Here is a 27,784-nt window from a genome sequence, read left to right as displayed (position 1 = left end):
ATATGACGTCATCAGGGGGGGTTTCCTCCATGCACGCCACAATTGAGTGCTGAAAGCGGCTGGACCTGAGACCCGGGGGTGGCGGTGATGTACGCGACGGAGGATTGGCCCATGACTGGGTGGGTTTACTATATAAATCAAACAGGTCTCTAGTCATGACACACACTATTTCCTTGAAAAAGCTAAAAAGGCAAAGTGTGCGTCGGACTCCAGGAATTCTGTGAACAGGCGATTAAATGGGTATGTGTTCATGTTATATGTGATTACCAGCATGGGGATTTTTTCCTCTATATTGCACTTTGCACTTTACAGACCACCATGGGTCTAGGTGGATATATTCTTACAGTTGTGGCCAAAAGTATTGACACCCCTGCAATTTTGTCAGATAATACTCAGTTTCTTTCTGAAAATGATTGCAAACACAAATTCTTTGGTATTATTATCTTTATTTAATTTGTCTTAAATGAAAAAACACAAAAAGAATTGTCCTAAAGCCAAACTGGATATAATTCCACACCAAACATAAAAAAGAGGGTGGACAAATGTATTGGCACTGTTCGAAAAATCATGCGATGCTTCTCTAATTTGTGTAATTATCAGCACCTGTAACTTACCTGTGGCACCTAACAGGTGTTGGCAATAACTAAATCACACTTGCAGCCAGTTGACATGGATTAAGGTTGACTCAACCTCTGTCCTGTGTCGTTGTGTGTACTGCATTGAGCATGGAGAAAAGAAAGAAGACCAAAGAACTGTCTGAGGACTTGAGAAACCAAATTGTGAGGAAGCATGAGCAATCTCAAGGCTAAAAGTCCATCTCCAAAGACCTGAATGTTCCTGTGTCTACCGTGTGCAGTGTCATCAAGAAGTTTAAAGCCCATGGCACTGTGGCTAACCTCCCTAGATGTGGACGGAAAAGAAAAATTGACAAGAGATTTCAACGCAAGATTGTGCGGATGTTGGATAAAGAACCTCGACTAACATCCAAACAAGTTCAAGCTGTCCTGCAGTCCGAGGGTACAACAGTGTCAACCCGTACTATCCGTCGGCGTCTGAATGAAAAGGGACTGTATGGTAGGAGACCCAGGAAGACCCCACTTCTTACCCCGAGACATAAAAAAGCCATGCTGGAGTTTGCCAAAACTTACCTGAAAAAGCCTAAAACGTTTTGGAAGAATGTTTTCTGGTCAGATGAGACAAAAGTAGAGCTTTTTGGGCAAAGGCATCAACATAGAGTTTACAGGAGAAAAAAAAGAGGCATTCAAAGAAAAAAACACACTCCCTACAGTCAAACATGGCTGAGGTTCCCTGATGTTTTGGGGTTGCTTTGCTGCCTCTGGCACTGGACTGCTTGACCGTGTGCATGGCATTATGAAGTCTGAAGACTACCAACAAATTTTGCAGCATAATGTAGGGCCCAGTGTGAGAAAGCTGGGTCTCCCTCAGAGGTCATGGGTCTTCCAGCAGGACAATGACCCAAAACACACTTCAAAAAGCACTAGAAAATGGTTTGAGAGAAAGCACTGGAGACTTCTAAGGTGGCCAGCAATGAGTCCAGACCTGAATCCCATAGAACACCTGTGGAGAGATCTAAAAATGGCAGTTTGGAGAAGACACCCTTCAAATATCAGGGACCTGGAGCAGTTTGCCAAAGAAGAACGGTCTAAAATTCCAGCAGAGCATTGTAAGAAACTCATTGACGGTTACCGGAAGCGTTTGGTCGCAGTCATTTTGGCTAAAGGTTGTGCAACCAAGTATTAGGCTGAGGGTGCCAATACTTTTGTCTGGCCCATTTTTGGAGTTTTGTGTGAAATGATCAATGTTTTTCTTTTTGCTTCATTCTCTTTTGTGTTTTTTCATTTAAGACAAATTAAATGAAGATAATAATACCAAAGAATTTGTGTTTGCAATCATTTTCAGGAAGAAACTGAGTATTATCTGAGAAAATTGCAGGGGTGTCAATACTTTTGGCCACAACTGTATATGCTGATATATTTTTGCACTTTACCATTACCTGTATCCATTCCTTTATTCCTGTATTTGTGTGTATTTCACTTGGGTATACATTCCTTCCTCTTACTTGTATTTTGTTTGTCTATTTATCTATGATATGAATTTACTTAATAAAATTTATTTTTTATTTTTGATATATCTCTCTTTGTGAGTGGTGTGCTCAGGATACTTTGTATCCACTTTTTGGCCCTTTTAATGCCTGTCCGTCCTATTCAATTGATGTTTCCGAGCATAATTATTGCATGGCTAAGATGCGGGAACAAAAAATAAATAAATACATAATAATTTAAAAAAAAATCACAGGATACCACTCTGGTAAGTCTTGTCAAAATGTGAGGGATGCATAAGGCATAGTCTGTGGTCTTGGACAATCACTGACTATAAGAAATGAAGATCTCTAATCAACATTTAAATAATTTGCTACAGCTCAACATGCAGGCTGCTTTCCAAGCAAATAATAATAAAAAAAATAGATAGGACATGTTGAAATCCAACATGCCCAATCCTTCTTTACCCTGACATGTGCCAGGGTAAAGGATCCGCAATCACTGGTATCCCAGTCCCACTGAAATTGATATGTTTCATTTGACTTTTACCTAATGTCAACCATCATCTAAAGGGGGTTTGAGCACTACAGAGCCGTGACGTTTTCCAAAAAAAAGACTTAACCAACATTGTCTTCTCCCAGCTATCAGCTTTCATTTGAGGGTATCCACATTAAAATTGGATGAAAGGTTTAGGAGTTTCAGCTCCTTAACATGTGCCACCCTGTTTTTAAAGGGACCAAAAGTAATTGGACAATTGGCTCCAAGGCTATTTCATGGACAGGTGTGGGCAATCCCTTCGTTATGTCATTCTCAATTAAGCAGATAAAAGGCCTGGAGTTAATTTGAGGTGTGGTGCTTGCATTTGGAAGGATTTGCTGTGAAGGAAACATGCGGTCAAAGGAGCTCTCCATGCAGGTGAAACAAGCCATCCTTAAGCTGCAAAAACAGAAAAAACCCATCCGAGAAATTGCTACAACATTAGGAGTGGCAAAATCTACACTTTGGTACATCCTGAGAAAGAAAGAAAGCACTGGTGAACTCATCAATGCAAAAAGACCTGGGTGCCCACGGAAGACAACAGTGGTGGATGATCGCAGAATAATCTCCATGGTGAAGAGAAACCCCTTCACAACAGCCAACCAATGAATGATGAATGCAACACTGTGATTTCAGTGTTGGGCGTCCTAAGGATAAGCGATCAAGCACTCGACAACCCCTAAAGTGTTATTCCCATCTCCAAGATCCTATCCCAATATGTAGTAAGTGTAATAATAATAGTAATAGCAAATATCTCCAATTAAAAATGTAGTATAGTTCTTCTGATTCGCTACGTTACTTACCCCATGTGAAGGGCATTGTAGTAGCTTAGATAACCATGGTTAGTACCTCTCATATAGTGACAGTTAGCTGTTAGTGATCATGTCCATGAATAGCTAAAGTCCTGCAATGCCCTGCACATGAGGTAAGCGACATAGCTTATCAGAAGAACTATACTACATTTCTAATTGGAGATATATGCTAATATTATTCTTCTCCTCACATCTACTACATATTGGGATATGATCTTGGAGATGGGAATACCCCTTGAAAAAGTAACTAAACCTGTATCATATTTTATATATTTAAGTGCCTTTTTAATTGCAAGTAGATAGGTGAGGGACCAGGCCATGAGACTTCCCATCAATCATTCAAAACCCCCCACCTTGCTGAGGTGCGTAGCTCTGACAACAGGAGTGCCGCAGTCTCACCTGAGTGTGCACACAGATACGGTACAGGTACGGGATTGACTGAATGCAGAGTCGTCGGCACCTATGCTATGTTCCCTATGGGACATTTCCATTAGTGTCAGTGGTCCAGATACGGATAATTTACTGTAAGCCAATGATAAGAAAAGGAGCACGGTTACAATAAACTATCCTAATCTCTGCAGTTGTTGTACATTATGGGGAAAAAAAGCATTTTTTTTACGTCACATGACCTGATTTGCAGATCATGGACGTACAAGTCATGGCATGTAAGGTCTAAAATAAAAGACAAAAAGAGAACATAAAGTCCTCCTCAGCTGCTAACAAGTTAATGCCGATCTGTTAACATGATAATTGTGACGTGTTCCCGTCTGTGTTGTATCTCTAGTATTCTGACGCTAGGTTTGGTGACCACAGACATGAGACCTCACTCCGGCATTGGATCACCCAAACTGCGGCACCATAATCCACTAAGGAACATGTCGCATTTTACTACAACGGACTTTCTTTTGGGACCAGTCTTAATGAATTCCCTCGATGTGTTATGCTAAGTGCAGGGATTCTATTAACACAATATGACTGTTCAAACCAAGCGGTTTAGTGCACCTTACCATCTACTTGGTTTTTCAACTGTCTCTGACTCTAAAAAAGCCAGAGATGGAAAGAGATTAATGGAAAACAATTAAACAGCATGGTCCACCGAACTGCTCGCCAACATCAGGGTGCACCTGTGCTTGGTTTGAACAGTCGTTTTTGCTCTTTTAAATTTCTTGAGTCGTTCACGCGGTTTAGCGAGAAAATCCGCATTCTTCTTCCTGCTCACACATATTTCCTAGGAAAGGTTCATTAAGGACCTACTTATATACAGAACACATTGTACGCCTGGCAATGGCACCCAACAGAATATTTTCTTATAAAAATATTGACACATACAACAGCCGAATATTTCATAAATAGACTCCTCGCCAATATCCTGCTATCTTATGATTAGTAAAAGTAATTAGGCCAGCAAGAAGACGTGACAGCTTATATATTTCGGTGACTGCGTCGAGTGTCTCGTCAGAGGGTTAATTAACCCTTCTGGATGAGGCTAGGGATGTGGGAATTTAGGCTTTATCTTCTTGTGTTGGATGAGTTTCTGATTTTTATTCCAGTAGAATTGATTATTGGTTTCACAGGTATTATAATGACTCTGTTTTTTTCCAGGTATCAGGTGTGTGATGGCGGCTACAGTTTCTCTTGCGGGTATTGATGTATTTATTATTCATTGTTGGCCACTGGAGTCTCAGGCTATTCATCACAACAGTGTGCTGGTAAGTTACAGGTCCCGTGGGAACACACCAGCAATGTATACCGGATATGAGTCATGGCTTCTATACTTCCTCCATTTTAATACATTTCTATATAAAATTTATTTGACCTTTGAATTCTGACTTTAAACAGTGTACTGAAGAAAGGCATTGTGATACCGAGAGCTTGGTGTGCCTATGCATTGACTATGTGACAGGTGAAAAGGAACTGACTCACTAACACTTCCCTCATATCCCTCATGGAGCTTAGTAGGTAGCAGACATAAACATTCTCTTGAAAATGCCAACTCCGAGGAGGTTCACTGAAAAGAAAGACTTGTTACTATTCCTATTAAAGGGAATCTGTCATCAGGTTTTTGCTATGTAATCTGAGAGCATCATAATGTAGGGGCAGAGACCCTGATTCCAGCAATGTATCATGTTATGAATGAGTCACCGAGGAGGAAAAACAAAAACAAGTTAAGCCACAGAAAACCAGAGAGGTTGGTAAATAAGCGGATTGCAGACCCCTGATCCTATCCACACAACTAGCAGTAGCCGTGGAGCGTACCTACGATGATCCTAGACGCCTCGTCACAGCCGGAGAGCTAAATAAGCCTAAAGCAAGAAAAGGGGAAATCTAAACTGCCCCAGAGCAGACCCCAAAGCAATAGACAGCCCCCAACATGTATTGTCGGTGAGACAAGATGAAAACACAAACACAGATAGAAAAATAGGCTGAGCAAACGATGGGGCCCACACTAACTAGAAAGGACAGGAAAGCAAAGATGCTGTCTGCAATCACACACAAAACCCTGCCAAAAAATGTCCAACACTTTCTGATAACAAAAACCCTGAAGTCGCTAGACTTCAATTCCCTATATCAGCACTCTGGTATATTCTGAAGACAGAGCAAAAAGAGACCAATCTGATCAGGGACAAAAAGCAAACTGGCATAAACAGAGACATAAGAATGGAAATTCAGCACAGCCCCAGCAGGGGCTGGCTGACCACAAAAACTGAGTAAACCAGACCAAATCTCATGTGAAAAAATAGCAGAGCACACTTAGCTTGAGAAGGCAGGAACAGAACTGGAAACCAGAACCTCAGGGCAGGAAAAAATCACCAGCACAAAATTAGGGAGTCGGCTGACTTAAATCCAGTCAGAGACTCCTGATGTCCACTCACAGTCCTCCTCCTCAGGTGGCAGGTCTCTGCCATTTAGATCAGCTTCATTACCTAATGTCACCACCAGGGGGAGCCCGGATGGAGAACTCACGACTCCTCTGTCAACACAGCCAGCTCCACCACCCTCACCAGAAGCCAGAGGTAAACCAGAAAATGAACTCACAACAGTACCCCCCCTTGAGGAGGGGTCACCAAACCCTCATCCACGCCACCAGGCCGATCAGGATGGGCCCGGTGAAAAGCACGAACCAATCTATCGGCATGAATGTCAGAGGCAGAGACCCAAGAATTGTCCTCCTGGCCATAACCCTTCCACTTGACAAAATACTGGAGTCTCCGTCTAGCCAGACGAGAATCCAGTATTTTCCCTACCTCATATTCCACATTACCTTCAACCAACACAGGGTCAGGAGGTGCCGCCATAGGAACCACTGGCTCAACAAACCTCTTCAACAGAGACTTATGAAACACGTTATGGATTTTAAACGTAACTGGAAGAGCCAATCGAAAATAAACTGGGTTAAGAATCTCCAAAATCCTATAAGGTCCAATAAATCTTGGCTTGAACTTTGGAGACGCAACCTTCATAGAGATATTTTTTGACGACAACCAAACCACTTTAAACCGGGAACTAAAGGTCTATGCCAGTTGGAAAACCGCTGGGCCTTTTCTTGAGAGAGGGACAACTTATCCACCACTTGGTCCCAAATCTGCTGTATTCTCTCTACCACAGTGTCAACACCTGGGCAGGCTGAAGATTCCACTTGCCCTGAAGAAAATCGAGGATGAAACCCAAAGTTACAGAAAAAGGGAGACATCAATGTGGCAGAACTAGCTCTATTATTTAGGGCGAATTGGGCTAAGGGCAAAAATGAGACCCAATCATCCTGATCAGCAGATATAAAACATCTCAAATAGGACTCCAAAGTCTGGTTTGTTCTCTCAGTCTGCCCATTGGTCTGTGGGTGAAACGCAGAGGAGAAGGATAACTAAATTCCCAGCTTGGAACAAAAAGCTTTCCAAAATCTGGAGACAAACTGGACTCCTCTGTCCGACACAATGTTCTCAGGAATCCCATGCAACCGAACCACCTGTAGTAAAAACAAGGGCACCAACTCTGAGGAAGCTGGCGGCTTTGGGAGTGGTACAAGATGGACCATCTTAGAAAATCTATCACAAATCACCCAGATAACAGTCATTCTCTGAGAGACAGGAAGATCAGAAATAGACCGGGAACAAGTCCCACAAGACTGCACAAAATTCCTGACATCACGAGATAAGGCGGGCCACCAAAAAGACCGACTCACCAAATCTCTGGTACCAAAAATACCTGGATGACCAGCCAACGCGGAGCAATGAACTTCAGACATCTCTCTCTTCCTCCACGGGTCAGGAACATACAATTTTCCCATAGGACAACGCTCAGGTTTGTCCTCCTGAAATTCCTCCAGGGCACGTCTCAAATCGGGCGAGATGGCAGAAAGAACTACCCCCTCACCTAGGATGGTAGTAGGTTTGGTCACAATAGGAGAATCAGCAAAAAAAACTCCTAGAAAGGGCATCTGCCTTAACATTCTTAGTGCCCGGAAGAAAGGAGACCACAAAATCAAAACGCGTGAAAAACAAGGCCCACCTAGCCTGTCTAGGATTCAAGCGTTTGGCCGACTCCAGGTAAATCTAATTCTTGTGGTCAGTGAGGACCACAACTTGATGTCTAGCTCACTCCAACCAATGTCTCCACTCCTCGAATGCCCACTTCATGGCCAACAATTCCCGATTCCCCACATCATAGTTGCGTTCAGATGGGGAGAACTTTCGTGAAAAGTAGGCACAGGGATTCATTTTAGAAGTCACCGGATCTTTTGGGGACAAAACAGCTCCTGCACCAATCTCCGAAGCATCTACCTCTACCTGAAATGGAAGTGAGACATCAGGTTGCCGTAAAACCGGAGCAGAAGTGAACCTCCGCTTCAGCTCCTGAAATGCCAAAACAGCCTCTGGAGACCAATTCAGCACATCAGCGCCCTTCTTGGTCAGATCAGTCAGTGGTTTGGCAATACCAGAAAAATTAGCTATAAATTTACGATAAAAATTAGCAAAACCCAAAAGCTTCTGGAGAGCCTTCAAAGAAGTGGGCTGAACCCAATCATAAATGGCCTGTTGTTATGAATGAGTCACCGGAGGAGGAAAAAACAAAAATGCAAGCTAAGTCCAGAAAACCGGAGAGGTTGATAGCTAGCGGATTGCAGACCCCTGATCCTATTCACAACAACTAACAGTAGCCGTGGAGCGTTCCTACGGTGGTCCTAGACGCCTCTTCACAGCCGGCGAACTAAATAAGCCTAAAGAAAGAAAGGGGAAATCTAAACTGCCCCAGAGCAGACCCCAAAGCAATAGACAGCCCCCATCATGTATTGTCAGTGAAAACAGATGAAAACACAAACACAGACAGAAAGACAGGCAGAGCAAACGATGGGGCCCAACTAACTAGATAGGAAAGGACAGAAAAGATGCTGGCAGCAATCCGCAAAAACCCTACCAAAAATGTCCCAACACGTCTGATAGGAAAAACGGCCCTGAAGTCACTAGACTTCAAAATCCCTATATCAGCTCTCCAATATATTCTGAAGACAGAGCAAAAGAGATTTAACTGATCAGGGACAATAATGGAAATTCAGCAGAGCCCAAGCCGGGGCTGGCAGAATACAAAACTAAGCAAATCAGACAAAATCTCATGGAACAATAACAGAGCAAAACTTAGCTTTAGAAGACAGGAACTGAACTGGAGGCCAGAGCTCAGAGCAGAGAAATCACCAGCAAACCTACAGGGCGTCGGCTGCCTTATATCCACTCAGAGATTCCGGATGTCCAATCGCAATCCACCTGTTCAGGTGACAGGTTTCTCCCATCCAAATCAGTTTCACCACCTCCTTTCACCAGCAGAGGGAGTTCATCGGACATCAAAGGTGAACAAGAAAATGAGCTCACAACAGCCTGTACCTTGGCCGGGTCCATTTCAATAGTTGACGGAGACAAAATAAATCCCAAAAATGAAATCCTCTGTACACCAAAAAGGCATTTCAATCCCTAAACATACAGGGAATTCTCCCTCAAAATCGGAACACAGTCCGAACATGTTCCACATGAGAATCCCTGGAAAATATCAGAATATCATCCAAATAGATGATCAAAAACTTATCCACAAAGTCCCGGAAAATATCATTCATGAAGGATTGGAAGACAGAAGGGGCATTAGTGAGCCCAAAAGGCATCACCAGGTACTCAAAATGTCCCTCCGGAGTATTAAACGCCGTCTTCCATTCATCCCCATGCTTGATGCGAATAAGATTATACGCCCCCCTGAGGTCAAGCTTAGTAAATCAGCAGGCACCTTTAACTCTGGAGAATAAATCAGAAATCAGGGGTAACGGATACTGATATTTAACCGTAATCTTGTTAAAGGAACGATAGTCAATACAAGGCCTTAATGAACCATCTTTCTTAGCCACGAAAAAAAACCCAGCACCTAAGGGTGAAGAGGATGGTCTAATATGACCTTTCTCCAACGACTCCTTAATATAAGATCACATAGCCTCGTGTTCAGGTACAGATAAGTTGAAAAGCCGATCCTTGGGAAATTTACACCCAGGCCTCAACTCAATTGCACAGTCATAATTCCTATGAGGAGGCAGGGACGCAGACTTACTCTCACTAAATACATCATAAAAATCAGCCAAATAGTCAGGAACATCATGAGACTGGGGAGAGGTGGAGAAAACAGGAGTGTCACCAAGAGCACACCGACAGCCCCAACTCACCACAGACACAGATTTCCAATCCAAAACTGGATTATGGATTTGCAACCAGGGAAAACCCAGAACAATAGTATCATGCAAATTATGCAGTACCAAAAATCTACAATTTTCTTGGTGGTCTGGGGCGACCGCATTATCACCTGGGTCCAAAACTGAGGCTTATTCTCCTCCAAAGGAGTAGCATCAATACCCCTCAAAGGAATAGGTGTCCGCAGAGGTATCATGGGAAAACCACAACGTTTAGCAAAATCCAAATCCATCAGATTCAAAGCCGCTCCTGAATCCACAAAAGCCTTGGCGGAAAATGTGGAGGAGCAGATCAGAGTAATTGCCAAAAGAAGCTTAGGTTGTACGCCACCCACAGCAAATGTGTGTGCAAAACGTTTCTCTCGTTTAGGGCAGACAGAAATAATATAAGAGGCATCTCCACAGAAAAAAACACAGCTTCTATACTCCTGATATTGCACCCTAGACAAAACTCTATCACATTGTATAGGTTCAGACATTTGTTCAAAAGGTGGCAACACCTCTCGTGTAGTTTTACGTTCACGTAAACACCGATCAACTTGAATGGCTAATGACATAGAATCGTCAAGACCAGAGGGAACAGGAAATCTCACCATAATATCTTTTACAGTTTCTGATAAACCCTTGCGAAAGAGAGCTGCCAAGGCACCATCATTCCATGTAGTAAGGACCGCCCACTTTCGGAATTTTTGACAGTATAACTCTGCAGAATCCTGACCCTGGTTCAATGCCAATAGGGCTTTCTCAGCTTGATCAATAGCATTAGGTTCATCATACAACAACCCCAAGGCTTGAAAAAATGCATCCACATTAGTCTGAATAGGATTTTCAGGTGTCAAAGAAAACGCCCAATCCTGGGGATCGCCGCGCAGCAAGGAGATGACAATTTTAACCTGCTGCGCAGAGCTCCCCGATGAGTTAGGCTTCAAGGCAAGAAATAATTTACAATTATTCTTAAAATTCAAAAATTTAGACTGATCCCCAGAAAACACATCAGGAGTAGGGATTTTTGGTTCAACAGCATGTGATTGAGTGAGATAGGCAGAAATTCCCCGCACTTCAGCAGCGAGCTGCTCCACACGATCAGACAATTGCTTAATCTCCATTAGGGAAAAAATCCTCCTACGGCCCCAGCAGGGGCTGGCTGACCACAAAAACTGAGTAAACCAGACCAAATCTCATGTGAGAAAATAGCAGAGCAAACTTAGCTTGAGAAGGCAGGAACAGAACTGGAAACCAGAACCTCAGGGCAGGAAAAAATCACCAGCACAAAATTAGGGAGTCAGCTGTCTTAAATCCAGTCAGAGACTCTGGATGTCCACTCACAGTCCTCCTCCTCAGGTGGCAGGTCTCTGCCATTTAGATCAGCTTCATTACCTACCGTCACCAGCAGAGAGAGCCCGGATGGAGAACTCACGACTCCTCTGTCAACACAGCCAGCTCCACCAACCTCACCAGAAGCCAGAGGTAAACCAGGAAATGAGTTCACAACAGTATCAATTACTAGACAGCTTGGTGTAGTTTTGATAAAATCCCTGTTGTAGATGTAGCAGAAGTCAGAATGCAGAGCCCTTTATAACACTGCCCACACCCCTGATTGGCAGCTTCCTGTGAACACTCTGCATAGGCAGCAAGCTGCCAATCAGTGGTGAGGCTGGGTTAGGCCGGGATCACATATGTGAGGAATACGGCCGAGTCTTGCATGTTAATACCCGGCACTGCCGCCGGCACTTGGGATAGGAGCGTGCGGCTCCATTTATTGCTATGCAGCCACACGCTCCGCTCCTAGTGCCGGCAGCAGTACCAGGTATTAACATGTGAGACTCGGCCGTGTTTCTCGCATGTGTGATCCCGGCCTTACACAGATTAGCTGGTCTGGCTTGCACGAGATACTTAGTCTTGTAGTGATAATCTCCTGCTGATAAAACAGCGATTGTATTGAAACTACAGAACACAGCCTAATAAGTGGATACCAATGATATCTATGCGCTAAATACACCTTAAAAACATCAGTATCCATAGGTTACTGGACATGTACCTGTGATGTTGGTTGTGAGACGTGTGTGTAGTTCTCCATACTGGGCAGTGATTTGCTGATATGGTCGAAGAAAGTGCGGTGGTTTCAGATGGAGCGCTCTACACTGCATAGCCATCACCTAGAAATACTGGTGTACTATAGAAAAATTAGTATTCCATTTGATATAATCTAAATTTCTGCATTGATTACTAACAAATATGGTGTGATTGTTCCGTTGTTCATAATTATAGTTAATAGAGCACTGTAATTGCATTAATAAAACACAGACCGTTGTAATGTGTATTGGGCAAACATCCTCTGTGAAGGGAGATCATGTAAGTAAACCCTGGAATTTTCTACACAGCGTTTTTTTAGTGGTATTTTTAGCGGTTTTGCCAATAAAACCGCTAAAAATAAGCTTCCCATTAATTTCTATGCATTTTGCACTTTTTGTGCATATTGATGCGTTTTTTACCGTGAAAAAAATGCATTGCGGTAAAAAACGCAGCATGCTCATTAATTTCGCTGATTTTTCCACGTTTCTGGCTAGTTCTATGTGTTTTGAAAACGCGTCGTAAAAAAATGCATCAAAACCGCGTAAAAACCGCGACGAAAACGCGCAGACAAAAAAGGCGCGGTTTCTGGGAAGGGAGTCAGGTTTTTTAGCAGAAATTTTCTCCTACGTGTGCACTTAGCCTAAGATCCCCCGTAGCAGCAATCAGCCTTCGCTGCAAATGGGGTTTGCATGATGTTAGGAGGAATTTTGATCCATTCCTCCCTGTAGATATGTTTCTAGTCGTTAATATTTCTGAAATGCCTTGTCCACACCGCCCTCTTCAAGTTATGCTGCAGCTTCTTGATAGGGTTAAAAGGATATTCTCAAGTTTGAAAGTTATCCCTCTATCCTTGGGATAGAGGATAACTTCCCAATCACTGGGGGTCAGGTTGTCATTCAGTATTAATGGAACTACCAGAGATAGCTGTGAGCTGCGCTCGGCTGACCTTTAGCAGTATCATAAGAATGAATGGAGCTGGAGTGTGCATGTTTGACCACTGCTCCATTTTCATGCGAATTTTCGGAGCCCTGATTCTTTTGAAAGTTGGGGTCCCAATGGTTGGACCATTCAGGGTTAGGGGATAACTTTCAAACTTGAGAATAGCGCTTTAAGGTCAGGACTCTGACTTTGTCGTTCAAGGACACAAATTGTCTTTTTTAACCAGTCATTAATGTTTTTACTATTGTGCTTTGGGTCGTTGTTTTGTTGTGTCTTGTGTTGCATCATCTAGAGATCATTGTCTCCACACATAAATCTATAAGATGCTTTTAACGCACCTTTAAATTCACAAAAAATGCAAGACACCAAGATCCTGTGGCAGCAAAGTAATAACAAATGACAAAAGATTGACTAGCACTTCAAGCTAGTGTCAAGAGGTGCCAACTAGGAGCAGCTACCTCCATATACAATAAACAAAAAAAGGTTGCACTCTGTAGTGCTAAAGCACGTCAATATGAAATATATGTAATATGAATAGCAATATGGTTTCTGGATACTAGGAAAAAAAATGAGATGCTTATCACATAATTTGGCCAATTCATGCAAGCCCAGTAGCCAACGACATGGTGGTCTCAGAACTGCTGGGTCCTAAAGAATCTAATATGAATACCTTTCTAAGACTGAAGTCTGAATTTCTAGGTAGATGTGAAAACCTCTCTTTAAAGACTGAATGTATGGGTAGGTAGGACCCTGTTGCAATTAAAATCCACCACTTACTGGAGCGAAGTAATAGCAAACCATGATTCTGCATGCATCATGCTCTGTTTCTTTCCTTCCACCACTTTTGCACATTTCTCACATTTGTGCTCTTGGAGTAATCTTTAAAAAATGCTCACTCCTAGGGCACCAGACCAGAATTGTTCTCCAGTTGTAGACAGGCTGAGCTTCGTCAGTAACCAGGCTTGCATGTCATAATTGGGCATATCACCTGTGAATCCCATACTTCCAATCACAACTCTTTATTGAGACATCATTGTGCCAATTAGTTACTGAAATACCATAGCTCTAGCCTAGAAAACAAACACAATATACTGTAATATCTGTGCCACAGTTTTAGTCAGGTGTAGTAAAAATGCTGGAAAGTAAGAATGCTTTTGTAAGGGGGTCACAAAAAGTCGTACTGTGCCCTCAAACTCGTCCCGGTTTAGAATGTACATTATGCTGCTATATGTATATATAGATTCTTTAGATATTGTATATGTATTGTATATGTTTTGTATATGCTATACTCAGGGAGAGTGTAATATTCGTTTGGGTCACTAGATGGAGACATAATAATGTATATAGTGTAGGACAGGAGGTTAATAGGGAGCAGAATGGTTAATATAGGAGGAGTTAGCTGGGGAGAAGGGAGAAACATTTCTTGTTTAGATCCAGTCAAGGCTAAGTAGCCCGAAGTGCTCGGGTGGGCTAAATGCCCGAACTACTCAGTGCCCCGCAACGTTCAAGGAGAAACCCAGCCATCCAAAGTAAATGGGACAGCATAGTCTCAGTAAGGGTAACAACAGCATCTACAGAAACTTGGGAAACAGAAGTCACTGCAACACCGCAGGGCAGGTCGCTCACCATGTGGCAGGTCATTGCTTGAGCTGATGCCCTCAGAACTGGCATGAAATGGCTGAGGGAACACCCGTATGAATTGAGGCTGACCAGGGAGGATGCTGAGGAGCCGTTGGAAACGGTCCGACCCAGGAATGTGCAGTGTGACAGGGAGAAGAGTGCAGGGAAAGATGAAGTAACGTGGAACGTACAAGCTGTTGAAAATGTTGTAACGGATCTGGATTTGCTGTGAAGTCATGAAAGTAAAGTTTTACGTTTTGAGTTGCACCTGGACTGTGTCTCTATTTATTCAGAAGCGGCTGGAGGAGACCACAAAGATTGGAGAACAGCCGCTGATGCCGCAGGGGACCGAGAGGCAAGTAAGCTGACAGGGAAGCATGAATTTTATGGATTCAAAGGCTAGGGCACACAAAGTCTGATGAACTCAGCCACGACTATGGCCCTGGCTGACCTCTACACATGGCGTAGTCGGCAGGATGCCAAAACCGTGCCGCGTGAGAAACCCGTGGACAATGTGAATGATGTGACCAGAAAAGAAACAGATGAAGTTATTGTGGATACTACGGAAATGCTGGATATGACTGAAACATTGGACTTGTCAAAAACCTTGAATGAGACTGAGAGGATGATGGCCAATATGGCGGCTCTAAAGATGGCGGATAGTGGCACCCAATTGAGGGACAACAATTCTGATCCCTCCCCTCGTGGGTGTCCTGATGGAGAATTGGCACAAAAAGCTGTCTGGCAGAGTCTGTGGCCTAACCATGGTGCCCGCCCCTGGTGGGTGCGTCTAAGAAGAAGAGGAACCTGCCCCTTACAACAGGTTACAAGGTAATGGGTGGATCGGCTGGAAGCGACCCCACCCTGGAACGGGTGGGGCCCAGAAGGAAATCCTGTGTGCAGCTGAAAGGCATCATTACGAGATGTGGCGCCAGCAGCGATGCACCATTCCTGCACTCATCACTGCGGAGGCATAGGCCACGTAGAATGGAAGTGGAGACAGGAGGAGGAAAGAACCTGCCCAGATGTTAAGAAGTCGATGCTGTTACAGGTTACCTGCCCTCTGCAGAAGAGAGTCACCTGCAGCAGTCAGAAGCCGAGTCATCACGTTACCGCGAGCGGGATCATCAACGCCAGGTGCCGGAGACAGCGTCCGACAAGATGGAACCTTCGCCGGGAGAAGGTGCCAAGCCAGAGCTTCCACCACAACCGGAGCAGAAACATCACCAGAGGGTGAAACTTTTTCACCTGGGATCAGCGTTACAGCTGCAGCAGGGACCGGAACCAGTGACGGCCCTCGAGGACCCTGAACCAGAAGTGAACGCCAAGATGACACTATGTCAGCAGAAGCCGGAGTGTGCAGCAGCGTCCTCGGCCGGGTCCTCAAAGCCATATGCAGTGAGTGAGCCACGACCCTTGACATCGGAGGGGTCTTTGCCACGGCCTTCTACCTTCGCCAGTCCGAGCTGCTCCGCGGCCTTCGGTCCCGGGGGGTGAGCCCCTTGATTTGTCCCACAGTAATCAGGGACGGGAGGCTAGGCCCTTGTCAGGCGCAAGTATAGAAGTGGGCACTTCTCGGGTCTGCACAGTGGTACAGGGCCCGTCCCACACCCCTGGCCGGCCAGTCCTTCGCTAAAAAGAAGCAGCGGGAAAAAGAAATTTGGACCCAGCTGCACAAATACTGGGAGGGCGAATTGGCCGGGCGCCGCTTTCATGGGCAGCTGGTTTATGCAAACATGGAGCAAGGATATGGCTTTATACGGGATTGTTGTCTTGCTACAGAATAAATTTGGAGCCCAATGCTTCCCTGGTTGTACCCCATGATGGTAAGTATCTGACTGTATTTTTCAGTACACATGAAATGGGCAGCGTTCATGCCGCGGTTGGCCAACAAAACTTAGCACAGCAGATGAAAGACACATTGTGCTTACTATGAGATGATATGAAGACACAGAAGGATTTGATCAAGCTCATATCTACAGAAGATCTGTTGTTAATTCTCCAAGGTGTTTGGAACAACCTCCCTGAGTTTCTTCAAAAATGGTGCTAGAATAAAAGTTTAGCTAGAAGAATTGATGGTTTGATGTTTCTTTTTCTCTCTTATTCATTCACTTGGCATTTTGTTAGTTGCTAAAAATATACTTTACACTTCTATTTTTTCCACAGCTTCTGAAAAAGTCTGTGGTGTGCTGTATATACATATACCTGGTGTTCACCAGAATGAAAACTGGAAAAGGTTTACGCACCACGTGTTGTTCACACTATTCTTTGAGGCTTGTGTTTTGACAATCTTTCCGAGTATGTCTCAAATGTACGCCCCAGATGTAACATATTCTATAAAAAAGATGTAACATCTATAATAATAAATGCCCTAAGCAGCGTCCAGTTGTAACCGGTGACGTCACCACACACACACGCACATGTTAATCCTCAACACACCACACCGCCTCAACACACACACTCCTCTCACCTTTCACCTCCACTCATGTCCACTCACTCTTTCACTCCACATATGTTCCTTTCTCTCACTCCGTTTCTCATACTCACACCGTCATCGTCGCTGCCCGACATCTTCCTCCGCCGCTGCGATCCTGGATCCAGACGTTCTCCAGGCCGCCGACATGTTCTTGCGGCGACGCCATCTTGGATTTCGTGAAATCCCGCGATATTCAAGATGGCGTCGCCGCAAGAACATGTCGCTGGCGTGGACGACTCGGGATCCAAAAAGATGGCTTCGGCGAAATCTCGCGAGATTACGTCGACGCCATTTTGGATCCCGATGTCGTCCACGCCAGCGACATGTTCTTGCGGCGACGCCATCTTGAATATCGCGGGATTTCACGAAATCCAAGATGGCGTCGCCGCAAGAACATGTCAGCGGCCTGGAGAACGTCTGGATCCAGGATCGCGGCGGCGGAGGAAGATGTCGGGGCAGCGACGATGACGGTGTGAGTATGAGAGATGGAGTGAGAGAGAAAGGGTCGTATGTGGAGTGAAAGAGTGAGTGGATGCGAGTGGAGATGGTGAAAGGTGAGAGGAGTGTGTGTTGAGGAGTGTGTGTGTTGAGGGTTAACATGGCAAGAGGTGTGATGCTATCGCATCCTCCCGATGCGATAGCATCGGGCCATAATCTAGTATTCTATAAATGACAGAGGATCGCAGCTCATACGAGTATGGTACACTCTGTTCCTTTTCCACTCTTGAGTTATTGTTAAGACATCAGCACTGTGCAAACTGTTTGTAAGGGGTTAATCAGCCGAGCATTTATCAGTATTGTCAGCGCCAGAAAACGTTGACAGATTTATATTTTGTTATAAAACAGAATATGATTTAAAAAGCCTGACAAAGTGAACCAAGATGCTCTGAAGTGCTCAGAGAACTTACCTCATACAAATTACAGAGATATTCCGAGTTTCTCGAGTTTTACACTGTTTACTCAATGATTCACTCGATTTAGTCAAAGATATTGGGTGCCAAAGAGACTTTTGTCAGAACCTAGCAGAGCTGCGGGTTAGAACAGATCCCAGTTTAAAGGTTCAGCTCATTATTTCAGCAAAGAGTATTTCCAGAATTGATTAACCTACAACTTTATGTTTCTGGGTTACGCATAGTGTCATCAGTAAATAACATTCCTGGAGCTGATAGCATTCACTAAAAATGACAAAGGGCAGACCAAGGCAGCCTACCTGAAACATAAGGTCTTCCTAACCTCTGGAACCCTAACCAGAAGAAGAAAAAAATGTCTGTGTATAATTATCTATATACATATATTAAAGGGTGCTGTGCAGCGTGTGAGTACAGTGATTACAGTGCACTCACTGTACTGGTTACAGTGCACTCACTGTACTGGTTACAGTGCCCTCACTGTACTGATTACAGTGCACTCACAGTACTGATTACAGTGCACTCACAGTACTGACTGCTGTGCACTCACTGTACTGGTTACAGTGCACTCACAGTACTGATTACAGTGCGCTTCCTGTACTGATTACAGTGCGCTCACTGTACTGATTACAGTGCACTCACGGTACTGATTACAGTGCACTCACGGTACTGATTACAGTGCGCTCACAGTACTGGTTACAATGCACTCACTGTACTGGTTACAGTGCGCTCACTGTACTGATTACAGTGTGCTCACTGTACTGATTACAGTGCACTCACGGTACTGGTTACAGTGCACTCACAGTACTGATAGTTCACTCACAGTACTGATTACAGTGCACTCACAGTACTGGTTACAGTGCATTCACACTACTGATTACAGTGCACTCACAGTACTGATTACAGTGCACTCACAGTACTGGTTACAGTGCACTCACACTACTGATTACCGTGCGCTAACAGTACTGATTACAGTGCGCTCACTGTACTGGTTACAGTTCTCTCACAGCATGCCAGTAGGCAGGTAAATGTCCCCAATAGGCAGGTAAATATCCCCAATAGGTAGCATTGGTCCCCAATAGGCAGGTAAATATCCCCAACAGGCAGGCAAAAGCCCCAATAGGCAACCTAGGTCCTCAATAGGCAGCAGCATAGTTCCACATGATAGACGGGATCCGGCGTTAAAAAAAAAAACAGTACTCACCTATGTCCCCTGTTGCTCTGAAAAGGCGCCCGCTTGACTCCGTCTTCTTCTGGCACAGGCACTGTGACATTATCAGACCGCTCAGGCAGCGTGATGACAATCACATCGCCTATGCTGCATACGGAGGGCCGCAAGTCGGAGTGGCAGCTTATCGCCTTTCCTCGCCACCTCGTCATTCCGCCCGCGATTACAGGGCCTGCTGGCATTGAACTGTAATGACTTTCAATGTTGGCCGGGCCCAGGAGCCGGATAAATGTACTCGGTAGGCCATATGTGGCCCGCGGGCCGTAGTTTGAGGGCCCCTGACATATACACACACATATATATATATATATATATATATATATACACATATACACACACACATACATACATATACACACACATATACATACACACAAACATATATACATACACATGTATACATATACACACATATACATACACATGTATACACACATACACACAAACACCTATATAGATATACACACAAACACACATATACATTTACACACTTCTGTCAAACAACTTAGATGCTTTGGTTTTATATTACTGCTCCTAAGGGGTAAAGCAACCAAAGGCCATCATTGTGACTGTATACCATTTAATGCTACAATCTACTTTTGATATATCGGTGTTTTACGGCAGCACTTCAGAAGAAGTCTACTCAGTGGTCGCTGTAACACACTACATAGCAGTAGTGAAAGGGTAAAAATGTTCTTATCTTCACGTCTTAGTGGTTTTGATGTTATGGCTGATCGGTGCATATATATATACAGTGGGTACGGAAAGTATTCAGACCACTTTAAATTTTTCATTCTTTGTTTCATTGCAGCCATTTGGTAAATTCAAAAAAAAGTTCATTTTTCTCTCATTAATGTACACTCTGCACCCCATCTTGACTGAAAAAAAACTGAAATGTAGAAATTTTTGCAAATTTATTAAAAAAGAAAAACTGAAATATCACATGGTCATAAGTATTCAGACCCTTTGCTCAGTATTGAGTAGAATCACCCTTTTGAGCTAGTACAGCCATGAGTCTTCTTGGGAATGATGCAACAAGTTTTTCACACCTAGATTTGGCGATCCTCTGCCATTCTTCCTTGGAGATCCTCTCCAGTTCCGTCAGCTTGGATGGTGAACGTTGGTGGACAGCCATTTTCAGGTCTCTCCAGAGATGCTCAATTGGGTTTAGGTCAGGGCTCTGGCTGGGCCAGTCAAGAATGGTCACAGAGTTGTTCTGAAGCCTCTCCTTTGTTATTTTAACTGTGTGCTTATGGTCATTGTCTTGTTGGAAGGTGAACTTTTGGCCAATTCTGAGATCCAGAGCACTCTGGAAGAGGTTTTCATCCAGGATATCTCTGTACTTGGCCGCATTCATGTTTCCTTCAAAAACACCCTCATAGCATGATGCTGCCACCACCATGTTTCACTGTTGGGATTGTATTGGGCAGGTGATGAGTAGTGCCTGGTTTTCTACACATATACTGCTTAGAATTATCACCAAAAAGTTGTACCCATTGCATCAGACCAGAGAATCTTATTTCTCATAGTCTGGAAGTCCTTCATGTGTTTTTTTAGCAAACTCTATGCAGGCTTTCATATGTCTGGCACTGAAGAGAGGCTTCCATCGGGCCACTCTGCCATAAAGGCCCAACTGGTGGAGGGCTGCAGTGATAGTTGAGTTTGTGGACCTTTCTCCCATCTCCCTACTGCATCTATGGAGCTCAGCCACAGTGATCTTGGGGTTCTTCTTTACCTCTCTCACCAAGGCTCTTCTCCCACAATTGCTCAGTTTGACTAGATGGCCAGGTCTAGGAAGACTTCTGGTGGTCCCAAACTTCTTCCATTTAAGGATTATGGAGGCCACTGTGCTCTTAGGAACCTTGAGTACAGCAGAAATTCTTTTGTAACCTTGGCCAGATGTGTGCCTTGCCACAGTTCTGTCTCTGAGCTCCTTGGCCAGTTCCTTTGACCTCATGATTCTCATTTGGTCTGACATGCACTGTGAACTGTGAGGTCTTATATAGACAAGTGTGTGGCTTTACAAATCAAGTCCTATCAGTTTAATTAAACACAGCTGGACTCTAACAAAGGAGTAGAACCGTCTCAAGGAGGATCACAAGGAAATGGACAGCATGTGACTTAAATATGAGTGTCTGAGCAAAGAGTCTGAATACTTATGACCATGTCATATTTCATTTTTTCTTTTTTAATTGGCAAAAATTTCTACATTTCTGTTTTTTTTCAAGAATATTTAGAATTGAGAGTCCTCAGTGGTTGATACCTTTTAATGGCTAACTGAAAAGATGGTAACAAATTGCAAGCTTTCCAGACTACGCAGGTCTCTTCATCAGGCTAGACTAATACAAAATCTGAAGAATCTTCAGATGCTGTATTAGTCTATGCCTGATGAAGAGACCTGCATAGTCTCGAAAGCTTGTAATTTGTTACCATCTTTTCAGTTAGCCATTAAAAGGTATCAACCACTGAGGACTCTCAATTCTAAATATTCTATCTACTGGCTAACAAGGTACAAAGATATATATCTTTCCTGGTTTTTTTCAGTCAAGATGGGGTGCAGAATGTACATTAATGAGAAAAAAATGAACTTTTTTGAATTTACCAAATGGCTGCAATGAAACAAAGAGTGAAAAATTTAAAGGGGTCTGAATACTTTCCGTACCCGCGGTAATACATTTTTGGATATCCTTTTCCATTTGCACATACTAAGCTGCACCATTGTTTGCTAACATTGCTCTCACTTTTCTCAAATATAGGCTACAACAACCGAAGACCCCCATCAATATTACATCATGATTCCGTCAAGACCCGACCAAGCCTCCATCACACATCTGCCTTTATCTAAACTGACGCTAAATGCAAGTGAATATCCCCTACCCCTTGTACACTGTAAGAACTGCAAGTGCCTTATATGAAAGTTTGGCTCGCCATTCATTGCGGTCTAGTTCATGCTTTCAACCCTAAGAGAACCAGCAGGGATAATGTAACTAGCAGTCTCCGTCCCAAGAAATCTGCTGCGTTCAGAGACTCTAGGTTAATTAATGATATTTTTCAATACTTGTAATTAAAGAAAATTTTCTATTTTTTTTTTTTAATTGAAGCATGTTTCTGAATACTAAAATATCTTGTTTAAAGAAAAAAGAAAACCGAAAACTAAAGAACTGTATTTTTACAATATGGAGCTTGTTTGTGTGAGCTGTACATATTTATGCACTAGATCGGCTTGACCCCAGTATTATTTGTACCCGTATAACAGTAGAGGGAGTCAATCAGAGCAGAGACGCAATTCCTAGTTGTACTTAATATTATAAAGTGGTTTATTTAATAAGAAAAGATTCTCTGTTAGTCTATTATTTGTGAAATATGTTGTGTTGGAAACCTGTGGAAAGTGCGGTTAATTGATTTCCTTTACTGGTGAGCCAGTCCTCGTGCGGCACCCTGCAGTAGGCTGACACATTCCTGGCGATAAATTCCTGCCTCCATAATGACTCCTTTATCCCCGGATCCATATAACATACATATTACTGATTGTATATCATAGATTTTTCTTATAGACTGCACTTGTATCAGATTCATATTATATGTGTAGTCCTCCTTCACCTGTAATGTGACAGCAGAATGAGATAGGGACAGAGATCCTGATTCCAGTGATGTATCACTTAGTTTACTGGGTGCAGCAGTTCTGATAAAATAATCAGATCTAGCAGTGCTCTGAATGCTGAGCTCCTCACTCCACTGATTGGCTGCTTTCTGTGTACACTGTGCATTGAGAGAGAGCTGCTGATCAGTGCTCGTGGCGTGGTTGGACTAGGAAGCACAAGGTCGGTTGTCCACGTATAATAATCTCCTGCTGATAAAACACTGATTTTATTGAACCTACAGCAAACATCCTAGTAAGTGACACATCCCTGGAATCAGGCTCTCATCCACTTCATCCTGCTGCTCTCAGATTACATAGTAAAAACAGGTTAGCAGACACCCTTTCCATTTAACACCCATAATTAATCTTCATTGTTACTAATTTGTTTTAATTAACAAATGCCCCATAGTTTTATGGCTATCGACTATACTATATCAGGACAGACCTTGCAGCTTCAAAATTAGTCCAATCCTCTTCCACACTAGTTCACGAGAACCTTTGCACTTCTCTGTCCCGAGGAATTGCATTTGTAGCAATGTGTGGAATTGTGGAGATATCATAAATCCCACCAACTCTGCAGTGTGCCAGCAATCCCCCATCTCTCAATGTGAGATTTCAATAGCTTTTCCTGGCCATGGGATGAGAATGAATACAGTTGTGTATTGACACACAGTAAAGGAAACTCTATAACTGCACAATTTATGTTGTTAGCGATATCTTTTAGTTGATGGCCACTGTGGTGGACCAAACAAGCACATTAAGGATATGTGTTTCTAAGTTTGATGATTTGTTTTCAAGAAGTTACATGATTTTCAGCCACTCGATATTTAACAAGTCGCTAGGGGATGGTCCAGGAGATGGTCCAGGAGATGGTCCAGGAGATTTTCCACGAGATGGTCCATGAGATTTTCCATGAGATTGTGCATGAGACTGCAGTATAAAGAGATTGAAAAATGTGGTTCACTGTTGACCTTCTGTTTCCTCCACTTCTAATGCTGGATTTCTAAAGGTTTTGGCCAATTATTCCTTACTGCTGCTCTCTTCGTAGCTTGGCTATACTAAGCGACTGCTATAAGACCTACAGTTGGGAACCTTGGTGCTTCTGTGTCTTCATTCCCTCCGTTGCTAGAATTCAGCAGGTTCAAGGTAAAAAGTAGCGATGTCCTGGACCTATACAATGTCTACTACAATTTTTCTCAATTGCAAACTATACTTATAAACCATCAACGAGTGACTTTATGTGTGGGGGCATCTAAGTTTTGAAGTGGTGGCCATTTTTTCCCAGTAATGTCCCTATAAATGTTCTTATCACATCTGAGCAAGCAAACCTTACCAGTGGTTAACTGGGTAATATTCAGGGTTGGACAAATGGGGAATGTGGGAACAAGATCTTTACATTCTATTGGGTGCCAACACCTCTATCCCAGGCTCCATGCCCAAGTCATGACAGTCACCAAACCTGATTGTTCATTCCATGTAGCAAATGCAAGTAGCATTGGATGATCTCCATTGCTGCCTCAAGCCTTTGAGATGGAAAGACTTGGATGGGGCTTGTGGGCCTGTGTGTTGATTATGGTCAATAGTCTATTTGGGTCATATAGGAAACTTATCAGATAGCCAGTTAGGTAAATGGAACACAGTCAGGGCCACACAGACACATTTCTGTGAAGTTATGGGCATAATTTGGAGAATTTGCATTGGAGCTTACAATGTTCATCAGGGCCCCAGCTAATACTAGTTTATAATATTGGTCTTCTCATATGGGCCAAAGAGACCTTTTGGGCCTATCTAGGTTCCAGGACTCATGTATGATTGCAACCAATGCCCCTACTATAGTTATGCCTCTGGTTAAGGGAACACAATTAGTTCTCACACATTCATCGTAGGCCATGGTAGAGGGCTTTTACTGAAGCTTCTGGTCTACGATGTAAAATAGCATTACATTGGATGTCAAGGACTGAACTGTTCATGACCTTTTTGTTTGCAGGGTCTTCAATTTGAGATTGATGGGGGTGCTGGGTGTCGGACCCCAACCGATCAGCTGAGTGACTGAAAGAGATTGTGCATTACTTGGCAGCAGCCATTTATGGGCCTATTGTGTGCCACCCCATACATCGCTTGGCTCCCCGTTGCTCATAGTTGGGGGCTACCTTGGTCCACCCTCCCAATGATCTTATATGGATTAACTATCGTATAGAGAGGTCATTCATATTTAAGTAATACACAACATCTTTACAAAAAATAAATGCTTTTTAAGGGGTTGTTAAGAATGGAAAAAATGAAAAATAAATTAAATAAAATTTAGAGATCTTCTTTTCTTCTTTCCAGAATTGGCACTCCTTTTATCCAGAAGCTGTGTCTGATTTTTCATCAATGTCCCACTGAAGTGAATATGACAGATGTAATACCGGACACAGCTCGGGGCCGCTTTTTTATATATATAGTTTTTTTACAATCCGACATTTCTCAGAGGGTCTGCCTGAGTAACGAGTTGTTCTCTTTAGCCCAAAGTCTCCCCCCGTAATGCCTGTACCTGTCTCCCTGCAGTGCCTTCTAGCTATTATATATATATTCTGTATTTTAGTTTGGGTTTTTTAATAAATAAAGTAGATATTTAGGCTAAATACAATGGTTCCAACACATGGACACAAAACCAAATGTGTACCTTTGTGAAATAAGACTAGGTCAAATGTATCCGTCCAGGTCCAAGGAATGTCCTGCTATGGAGATGTACGGCTGAAATGGCGCAGATGTCCGCGTCCTTCATCCTGTTTGTATTGTACATAGGTACAGTCATATGTAAAAGTTTGGGCACCCCTATTAATGTTAACCTTTTTTCTTTATAACAATTTTGGTTTTTGCAACAGCTATTTCAGTTTCATATATCTAATAACTGATGGACTCAGTTATATTTCTGGATTCAAATGAGGTTTATTGTACTAACAGAAAATGTGCAATCTGCATTTAAACAAAATTTGACCGGTGCAAAAGTATGGGCACCCTTATCATTTTCTTGATTTGAACACTCCTAACTACTTTTTACTGACTTCCTGAAGCACTAAATTGGTTTTGTAACCTCATTGAGCTTTGAACTTCATAGCCAGGTGTATCAAATCATGAGAAAAGGTATTTAAGGTGGCCACTTGCAAGTAGTTCTCCTATTTGATTCTCCTATGAAGAGTGGCATCATGGGCTCCTCAAAACAACTCTCAAATGATCTGAAAACAAAGATTATTCAACATAGCTTTTCAGGGGAAGGATACAAAAAGTTGTCTCAGAGATTTAACCTGTCAGTTTCCACTGTGAGGAACATAGTAAGGAAATGGAAGAACACAGGTACAGTTCTTGTTAAGCCCAGAAGTGGCAGGCCAAGAAAAATATCAGAAAGGCAGAGAAGAAGAATGGTGAGAACAGTCAAGGACAATCCACAGACCACCTCCAAAGACCTGCAGCATCATCTTGCTGCAGATGGTGTCACTGTGCATCGGTCAACAATACAGCGCACTTTGCACAAGGAGAAGCTGTATGGGAGAGTGATGCGAAAGAAGCCGTTTCTGCAAGCACGCCACAAACAGAGTCGCCTGAGGTATGCAAAAGCACATTTGGACAAGCCAGTTACATTTTGGAAGAAGGTCCTGTGGACTGATGAAACAAAGATTGAGTTGTTTGGTCATACAAAAAGGCGTTATGCATGCGCTGTATTGTTGACCGATGCACAGTGACACCATCTGCAGCAAGATGATGCTGCAGGTCTTTGGAGGTGGTCTGTGGATTGTCCTTGACTGTTCTCACCATTCTTCTTCTCTGCCTTTCTGATATTTTTCTTGGCCTGCCACTTCTGGGCTTAACAAGAACTGTACCTGTGTTCTTCCATTTCCTTACTATGTTCCTCACAGTGGAAACTGACTGGTTAAATCTCTGAGACAACTTTTTGTATCCTTCCCCTGAAAAGCTATGTTGAATAATCTTTGTTTTCAGATCATTTGAGAGTTGTTTTGAGGAGCCCATGATGCCACTCTTCATAGGAGAATCAAATAGGAGAACTACTTGCAAGTGGCCACCTTAAATACCTTTTCTCATGATTTGATATACCTGGCTATGAAGTTCAAAGCTCAATGAGGTTACAAAACCAATTTAGTGCTTCAGGAAGTCAGTAAAAAGTAGTTAGGAGTGTTCAAATCAAGAAAATGATAAGGGTGCCCATACTTTTGCACCGGTCAAATTTTGTTTAAATGCAGATTTCACATTTTCTGTTAGTACAATAAACCTCATTTGAATCCAGAAATATAACTGAGTCCATCAGTTATTAGATATATGAAACTGAAATAGCTGTTGCAAAAACCAAAATTGTTATAAAGAAAAAAGGTTAACATTAATAGGGGTGCCCAAACTTTTACATATGACTGTATATGCGGTTTATGGTACTTGTTTAAGAAATATTTCTATGCAAATGTTAACATTAAAAAAAAATTGCAGTTATACGCCTCTTAGTGTGCCTTGTAAGGATCGTGTCCTGGTTTACGGTAGGATTACAAAGCTTGAATATTGCAGATTTGCATGGTTGGGATTGCATTTCACTTCCCCAGGATGGGTTTGTATACGGAACGCAAAGTCCGGCGGTCGGCCTCACAAACTGATCTTGCAGCCCCATATGTGTAGTTGAGGTTCTAGGTTCGGGTTGGGTGTTGCTATTCCTATACGAACCGTAAAATATCCTTGTGTGAACCCGGCCTTATATAGATTTACTCCCTAGTCGTACTCATGCACACAACCATA

The 27,784-nt window shown here is 43.1% G+C and overlaps 1 protein-coding gene across 4 annotated transcripts in view; it reads left to right on the top strand.

The window, feature by feature from the left end:
• RBPMS (RNA binding protein, mRNA processing factor) overlaps nt 1–22,701 on the top strand; it is a 277,355-nt gene extending 254,654 nt beyond the window's left edge. For 2 of the 4 annotated variants that reach the window (XM_073542423.1, XM_073542409.1), the window contains one exon: nt 22,125–22,701. In XM_073542423.1, coding sequence (XP_073398524.1) covers nt 22,125–22,164 — 40 coding nt within the window. In that variant the 3' untranslated portion in view covers nt 22,165–22,701. Of the gene's footprint in view, nt 1–5,011; nt 5,119–22,124 lie in introns of all 4 variants that reach the window. The other 2 variants (XR_012219790.1, XR_012219785.1) reach the window with 2 other exon arrangements.
• The last annotated feature ends 5,083 nt before the right edge of the window (nt 22,702–27,784 follow it).

The sequence above is a fragment of the Dendrobates tinctorius genome, unplaced genomic scaffold, assembly GCF_039654945.1.
Source record: "Dendrobates tinctorius isolate UK_male_01 unplaced genomic scaffold, ASM3965494v1 ptg000011l, whole genome shotgun sequence".
NCBI lineage: Eukaryota > Metazoa > Chordata > Amphibia > Anura > Dendrobatidae > Dendrobates > Dendrobates tinctorius.
The sequence above is the reverse complement of the archived record's forward strand: the minus strand, read 5'-3'. Positions and strand labels throughout refer to the sequence as shown.